General features: G+C 45.2%; 1 protein-coding gene across 1 annotated transcript in view; it reads right to left on the bottom strand.

The window, feature by feature from the left end:
• Positions 1-293: 293 nt before the first annotated feature.
• The window catches only part of nrip1b (nuclear receptor interacting protein 1b), a 46,158-nt gene continuing 37,674 nt past the window's right edge, over positions 294-8,777 (bottom strand). The window contains exon 2 of the mRNA XM_054756142.1: positions 294-6,003. Within this exon, the coding sequence (XP_054612117.1) occupies positions 2,096-5,692 (3,597 nt within the window). The 5' untranslated portion in view covers positions 5,693-6,003 and the 3' untranslated portion in view covers positions 294-2,095. The remainder of the gene's footprint in view (positions 6,004-8,777) is intronic.

The following is an 8,777-nucleotide window of genomic DNA, read 5'->3' as shown; positions in this document are numbered from 1 at the left end:
GAACATGCTTAGTTTATGCAAAAAAGATTAAATGTGCCTTTAAAAAAAACAAACTAAGACCATATTCAACCAGGAAATTTATGAATTTTTGAAAAACTGCTACTAAATTCCAATCGTGGATGACTGTAGTTCATTTAAAATCTTTATTGCTCTTCAAGTGTTGCATAATTTGATTTGAATGCCTGTTCTTACGGCAAAAAAACGTCTCGCTTACGTAAAGCGAATAGTTCTTTGTCAAGGCGCCAACATCTGAGAGGCAACGTAGAAAAAGAGGAAGACATTCAACTAGGTCATGCATTTTACAACTTTATTTCAGAGATATCAGTGCAAATGAACACCAAAAAATGAAAACATATAAAATGAAATTATGCTTCTGGTCTTCACATGAAAAACAAAAACAAAAAAACATCTTTTAAATATTTGCTGCTACAAATTCTTAGATGCACAATGCAGATCTATGATTGTACGTCAATTTCCCACTATAGCCCTTTCACAGAGCTTTTGTTAACCAGTAACAGAAAAAATATTCAATGCACGTTTATATTCTTCACACATTTCCATCAACTGGTTCAACAGTCTGTGGTTATTTAAGGACCATTCAGATTCTCAAAGAACCTCTCGGTGTGATTTAAAAAAAAAAAACCTTTTTTTTTTAAGACTTAACATTTCCCCTGCATCATCACCAAGAGGGATACAAAGGTAGTTCCCATGCGTCTGCATGCAACAGGCAGCAGTGAGGAGAGTCGGACATTAGTACACAACACAGTGCAGGATAGATTATCATTTACCACATAGACACATGCAAAGAACAAACCATCCAAGCAAAAAAAAGGATATATCATCCTCTGCCTTTGTATGTACACGTGTACGCATAGAATTCATATTTACATATCAGGGCATTAAAAACTAGGGTCATATCTTTGCTTAAACATTACAAAATAGTCATCTTTCATACTGAAAGTACTATTTACACAAATACATTTAACCATTGTGAAAATGTATTCATAATATGCAGATGTAGTAAAAGATCACAATACTCGTTGGATAAAGCAGCAAGTGAAGTTTGAAATGAAAATACAGTACAATCCATGTTTTCGGAACAAAGATGTACCCGCGCTCTTCTCGTCATTATCATGCACTTCTTTTTTTCCGTTTTTTTTTTTAAATGAATCAAGAGACAGCCACAAACGTTTTCATAAACCACAACAGTTAAGAAATTGGGGAGGGAGGGGAAAAAATCACCAGCTGTCAAAATTGCCAACAGATAACACTGACATTTTTACCACATGCCATTGAATTATGGTGGGAAGGACAAGGAGGGGCTCGGCTTCTCCTTCGTATAAAATCAAGAGACAACGCCAATGTGCTTGATATTCAAACTTTGTGTGCACAAATGTAAGTGGTGCGCGTTCCCACTGGGGGGGTGGTAAGCTTAGTTTGACAGACTTTGCAGACCTTTTAACCGTCGCTCCAGAAAGCTCCTTCCAAAACAGCCCAAAGCACCACACGCGCACTCGATAGGAACTGCACGATCCGCAAACAACACCTCCCTGAATTTGCACTGTTCCACGTAGAAATTAAAGCAAAACTAAAAGATTGTGTCTCACTCCACTGCCGTTATTTTACACTTCAAAGCGTGAGAAAACAACAAGAACGTTCAAGGCCTTCCTTTTCAGTCGATTCAGGATGTATAGACACTTGTGACTACCCGACAATGACTTTTTAAAAGTTGATGGCACTGTTAGTTAACATGTTCTGATGGTGAAAATAAAATAATACATGTCCACTGAACAGAGTGTTACCATTTTTGGAGTCATCAATAATAAATGTCACTTGAAATGTTCTGTTTAAATGTTTTATGCTTGGCAACAATGAGGACGTTCCGAGTTTGATGCATTTAACCAATAGAAAGCCTCAGATAACAGTTGCGGTGAAAGATCAATTATACAGGGCATGCTTTATATATAATATAAAGCCGATGCTGATGCGTATCAGCCAGTGGATTCAACTGGACATGTAGCAAAGACACACCTGATTTGCAGTAATGACAGAAGACAGAAATCAAAGTGTGCATTCAAATGACATTTGTTTGCGTCTACTCATGACTCAACCTCTGGTTCTCCTGGCTGTGCTTGTCATGGCGGTCTGTTGGCGATTGTGGTGTGGAGCTCAGACTTTGTTCATAGGCATGCATGTCACTGACTGGCTCTTCTTTAACGTGGACTACAGTCTGAGTTCCTTCCGCCTGGTCCTTCACCTCCTTTCTGAGCTGCACGCTGCCCTTCTGCAGCATGTAATAAAGGATGGGATTGGAACGTGACAGGCGAGGAGAGTCCGGGTTTGAGTCGCAGCCCTCATCGTTCCCTTGACTACTCCATCGAACGGGACTCTCCGGCTCCTGTTTGACGAGATGAGGCGGGTCCCTTTTGTGTGGTGCTTGCCAGGGTGTTGGGTGATGACCTCGGGGGCTGTCGCTTGCAGGAGGGGCAGACAGTGTTCTGACATTACTTGGAAGCCCTGAGTTGAGCGAACCGTGGGGGTGCCAGCTGGGCAGGTGAAGGAAGTTGTGGTTATGGGCAGGTTGACTGAGGAGGCTGCCGTTAGCTCTGCCGTTGGCCTGCACGATGGAAGGTCCCCCACGGTGCTCCTGGGACAACTCCTTCAGGCAGTTGTCAGAGAGCAGCAACTGCTTGAGCACATTGAATCCCCGACTCTCTCGGGGAAAGGTTTCTCTTGGGGGGCTCCTGGTAGGAAGCTCCTCTTCCTTCAGATGCCTCTGCTTTTCAGGCTCATCCTGGGCGCCAGAAGAGGCAAACATGTTTGTGTTGCCCCTTTCTAAGGCTCTTGGAGAGCTGGTATTGTTCAAACCATCAGTCTGATCAGAGCACAGATGTCTTTTCTTCGGACTGGGGCTGGGATACTCTTTCTTTTCCTCTTTTACCTGCCTAGGTTGTGACTCTGTCTGCACAACAGCACTGCTGTAGTAGGTGGCAGTTTGCTGTTTAAGCAACTGGCTGAGTAGACCATATTTTGCAATAACTTCCACCGGTCGATGTTTTGCTTTTAAGTCTGACTGATCATCTGGCGGAGGGGTTTGTTTCTCAAAGCTGCTCTGTCTTTTTCTGCTAATCAAGATCTCAGACACGGCAGAGGACGGTGCCACCTCCTCCCTGAGCTCTGTTTTCACCCTTACATTAACAGTTGGCACGTCAGAGCTGTCACAGATGTTAGAGACGTTGGGGCTGCTGTCATTACTACCCCCTTCCAACTCTGCACTCCTGCCAATCCCAACAGGCCTGTCCTTGCGGTGGACTGAAGCAGTATTTGAGCCCGCCCCTAGTAGGAGCTGCAGCACGGTGCGTCTCTCCAAAAGGTTTTCTATCTGTGAAGAGGGAGGAAATGTTTCGTGCCGGTTTAAAGGTGTCCCGCTTCCTGCAGGTCCATCAGAAAGTGGGACGGGTGTGGTCCTGTTGACTGGAGCATTGAGTCTTTCTAATGAGGATAAGGGCCTGCCAGTATCAAGGTCCTGACCCAACCCTTTGCTGGATGGGATTGGTGGAGAGGATGAAGCAATCCCAGACTGAGCCAGATTTTGTAACAGTTTACTGGCACTGAAGGCTGGCTCTTTACCCTTCTCAGCGGGGAAGGCTTTAGACTTGCACAAATCCAATGGGCTGGACTGGACCTGAGGAGAGGGAGGGTACGGGGACAATGCACCACTTGGTACACGACTGAGCGCGAACGGTGGCTGTGCCGGGGCTACAGGCTTTTCTATTGGGCTTTTTGTCCTGGACTCCTCCCAGGGCACAAGTCCTTTAGGTTGACTTTGAGACATAGTGGCCATCGTTATATCAAGTGGCAATTCCTTATCTATCATCTTGTTACCCAAATCATTATTTCTGCGCTCAAGAAGAAGCTGCATTAATGTGACCTTAGACTTGGATTTTAGGTCTGCGTTAATTTCATGCTCTTTGCTCTTCACCATGTTTGTTCCTGACGGCTCGGGCTTCCACTTTTTAAGTAAAGATTCTGTTAGTTTTTCCAAGGAGGACGTAGATACAGACGAGGAGGAAGATGAAGAAGTAGCATTGGAGGCAGAAGAGACAACAGTGGACGGTGGTGAAAAGGCCGTATTAGTTGGTGGAGCATGAGTACAATGAGGAGCGAATGTCGTTGCATTTGAGGAAATATTTGTGGTGAAGGAAGAGTGCGATGAGGACGAAAATGAGGCAGAGGAAGAAGGAGGGGTGGAAGAATTTTGGCCTTTGTCTTGTCTGTTGGCCCGGTTTCTCATTGAGAGGTCCATGGGAGAGCAGCTTGAGTAGGAACTCTCTGCGTCACTGCTGTCCTTGGTCAGGGTCTTGTCATGAGTGGAGCATTCACTGTCTGATGTAACTGAGGAGGAACCGCTTGGTGGCAGCACGCCGTAGCTGTCCTCCAGATGTCCATTTTTTGTCAGTTGTTTCTGGTTGTTGTGATTGTTGAGTAGCAGCAACAGCAAACTACTGCATGTTTGTGGGGGGCGAGTTGGACGGGAGTCAAAGCCTCGTTTTTCCCTAGGGGGTTGGCCGTGAATGTGGCTTAGAGTGCGTGGGGGAGTGGGTGATGAGTTTTGGGTGTGCTCACACAGCAAAGGGGGGCTCTGTGGACTAGACATGGCTGTTCGAGGGAGTGTTGCTGTTAGTGGGTTTGTATTTGTCATTACGTTTTGGGCTGTTACAGAGCTTAGTGTCTCTGAAGTTCCCGGCAGAGTCCCCCCAGGCATTTTCTCGAGGCCATGTTGCTGGTTTGCCATGGCAGCTAGTCTCTCACTGGCAGACCTTCCTGAGAGCTGAGCTTTGAGTGCATGCTCTCGTGAGTATTGCTGGAGGTGAGCTTCACTGGACAACAGGAGGGCAAGCTGACTGCAGGCAACACTCGGCTTGGGTGAAGGGGCGGGGCTGGAACGTATTTTCACCATGTTGGCAACAGCCTTCAAGCGCTCTGCACAGGACACTGATTCAGAAGCTGTAGTTGCAGAGGGGGGTGTGGCGCTGTGTGCTGCCCGGGGTGATTCCGGCGGTCTGTCGTGACTGTTTCCACGACGACTGTAAGGGGTTTTGCTGTGATTTTGAAGTTTGCTTGTTCTCATTAAGCCCTTCAAGCGGCTTGAGGCTGTCCCATACACAGGAAGCGGCTCTTTGTCTGCCGGTGGCGCACTGGATGGAGAGGAGCACTCACTTGGTGGCTTGTTAGTGTGCTGGGACATTGCCACATTCTGAAGCCGCGAGCTGAACGACTGAAGCAGGGAAGCCAAAAGGGTACTCTCCCCACCATGAGGAGAACCCTCTCGTGACCCATTTTGTAGGCCTCCCCCTTGGCCATTAAGCTCCACTGGTGGTGAACTCAAACGCTGGTTCCCTGGATCATTCCAGGCCCCTGAGCGCAGGAGCCGGGCCTTCTTCAAGTGCTGTGAAGCACCTATGGCTGGTCCATTGCTTCCAGCCTTGGGAGCTGTTGGGCCAAGTGTAGGTAGTTGAAAGGGTGCACCTGTCTTGTCACCCTGATCCTGGTTGCTGTGGGCAGCCTCAGACCTCCTGCTTGCCGTGGCCCCAGGCCCGGCCACCACTGGATGCATCAGTAAACCTTCCAGATAAGTTAAAACAGCTGAATCCTTGTGTGTTTCAGGGCCAGGCTCCTCCCCATGAGTCATGTTCAATACTAGGATCCCCTCGTATGGCTCAGCAGTGCTACAGAGAAACAACTGTCCACTCGGTCATCTGGTTGACAGTGGCATGCACTTCCGAAAAAACAAAAAAAGTGATCCCTGACTGTGGTGGACACAGTCAACACGGCGGTGAAACCCCAACCATGGTTAGAGGGAATCCAGGTAATATTGCAAGTCTTCAAACACCATGAATGTTGGAGTCAGAGGGATATCCTTATAAAGATGTGTACAAATTCCATGACTGTGGATGTTTCGTCAGTGGCAAATCTCAGCTTTGCACATCTTCCATGGGGGACCTGTAGGGGAGGGAGAGGGGATTGGGTGGAGAAAGAGAAAAGAGCATACTGTGTTAGAAGCAGGGATTTGCACACCACTACATCACATTCATTTCACCACCTTGTCTGCCATTGCTGTTACTTAGCAACATTTCAGATTGACTGCACACGGGTCCTTCTCCTCTCTCCCCTTGCAGTCACCGAACAGACGACAAATGTAGACTAGGCCTGATTGGATCCAAATTGAAAATTCAAGCCCACTACTCTGAAAACATTCAGGTCTTGAGACATAGTGATTTATTTCATAAAAAGAAGGGCCTTGTGAGAGCTGTGAATAATTTCTTATGCAGCCTGTCATTTCAGTGGATTATCCCCCTCACCACCCTCTGCTCCTTATGCACTTGAGCAGCATCTCACACGATGCAATCCTCAAGTCTACACAAAGCAGAAACCATCCACCCACTCACCCACAAGCGTTACGCGTAAGACACATGCATGAATGTGTACAAGGACATGCAGTATGTACATACAGTTGACATGACAGTTATCTGGCCAACTGTACTGTATGCAGTATCTGCACATTTTCAAGACGTCTAAATGGAAAAAGTATAACAATATCATAGCAAAAGAAGATAAACTGTTGTAAATAGGTGTTTACCAACTTTAGATGCACACATTTGGTGAACATCAGGGTGCATTAATCTAAACGCGCAAACTGCTTAGATAAACAGAGTCTTGTGTTTTGCACCTGTGCACTGGAGCAAGCACCTACAAACATTTCAAAAACAAAGCAATAAAAAAGGCAAACAGCACCAACAAACGCAGCCATCATTAAACAGACATTTGCCCATATTGTCACTATTGTCGGAGGATGGATGATTGGCTGATGTTTTTTTAATGCCACGAGATTGATCCCCATTACGTTTGAGATAAAACAAACGACCAACTTTCCCAATGCTAACGGTGAGTTATTATGTCTTATTATTGCTTATCATGTCTTCTATATTAGGTAATACGAGTGGCTACAGGAGGTGTTATTTAATGTCTACAGGGCTCTAATAATGTTCTAATAATGTTCAAAACCGTTTTTAGTTTTCTATGTGAAAATATTCAATTTATTAATATTGAAGTAGTTCTTGAAATAGTTCTTAATAAGGCAGAGGTCACCAACCTTTTTGAGCCCAACATCCCTGGTCTCAGCCACGGACCAAGGCGCTCCACCCCACTGTGACATTTTATATACAGTCACTCGTTTATCGATTGGTTAATTGGTTCCAGACCCGACAGATGTAAGTCAACTTCTGCCAAGTAGGATTCGATATTAATAAAAATTATATTTGCATAGCTTTAGAAAATCTGTAAATACGGGTTTTAACATTATTTGAGCCCTGTGGACATGAAGTAACACCCCAATAGTCACTTATTTACACTCCTATTATTTTTTGTTTCCATCACATTGCGCAGGCTATGGAATCACTGCAGGGACATAAAAGATGGCTCCGCTAACTAATTGGCCTCTCCAATTTACTTATTTTGAACTTTAAGTGTGTCAAACAAAGTGGGGAAGAAGGACAAAGAAGCCAAAAAAATTACCACTTCCACACGGAATGAGAGAACCTTTTTTTCATTTGATCTCAGACATGGACAAATGTAATACCTCCATTTAAAAAATTCCTGACATTCCAAACAATTTCAGACTTTCCTAGGCTGTGAAAATTCTGCAAACCTTCCAACTATCGCTTTTGCGGACAAAAGGTGTTTCACATCATCAAACAGTAAAACAACATAATGTGACGCTACCTATTTTAAAAAGGCACAGCACAAAACCAAGACCAGCGGCGTCTACTCGACAACCAAGTACTTGTGTGTTTGTGAATTGTTTTGTGTGCGTACTTAAGGTTGGAGGTTGGTGGTGTTTTAAGGATCAGGTGTGTCTGCCATGCCACTGTCAGGAACCAGTGACACGGGGGGTGAACACACGCCAGCTACCATGGCTATGTCAGTGATGCTGCCCTGAGAGACCTTCAGACAGAACCCTGTCAGCGTGGTTTCCATGGATACACCTCTGACAGTCATGGCCGCCTCCCATAAAGGTTAATTAATACACAGTTTCCACCTCATCTCAGCTGCTGTCTGTGTCCTTTCCCGATGCAGTCCTCACCTCTGGTGTCCGCTGAGTGGACCAACATAGAACGTCATACAACAGGACAGCAGTCCTTGATTATGACTGAAGGTCATCTCAATCCATGAAGTCACCAGTCTAAATACCTACCGGAGAGTACTAGTAAGGGCCAAAAACAACAAGGCGGTGAACTTTTAATCAGGGTCAAATCCACCCCCGCAGCCAAAGGTTGTCATGACAGTAAGGTCAAGAAGGTTGTCCTTTTAAGTCCACCTTGAAAATGAGCTAGGATTAGAACCGGGATTTAAGGTGATCAGTCCATAATTAAGTCGGAGTAGCAATAAGGAAACAATCTTGTAAGCTATTTTTAGAACTGTCAAAAAAGGTACACTTGGTTTAAAAACAGTGTGTATCGATGTATAAATAACGTAACTTAAGACTTAGCCATCGGCATCAATTACCGTTAAAGGCCATCTTTAAGCTGCTGACCTAAATCTGATGACAACAAAAGCCAACCTGGTCACACTGGGCCATCTGACGTCTGCTGTCATGCTGCTTAGATGCTCGGGATTAGGGATATTTTCCCACTAGTGAGCTTACCACAATTTTAATAGAATGCCCGGCGACGCCACCACTTGATCCCAACAGTAAACCTGTACACAAGTTTATTTTC

This window comes from Dunckerocampus dactyliophorus, chromosome 16 (assembly GCF_027744805.1).
Source record: "Dunckerocampus dactyliophorus isolate RoL2022-P2 chromosome 16, RoL_Ddac_1.1, whole genome shotgun sequence".
Classification (NCBI taxonomy): Eukaryota; Metazoa; Chordata; class Actinopteri; order Syngnathiformes; family Syngnathidae; genus Dunckerocampus; species Dunckerocampus dactyliophorus.
Note: the sequence above shows the minus strand (reverse complement) of the source record. Positions and strands in the feature narration are given on the sequence as shown.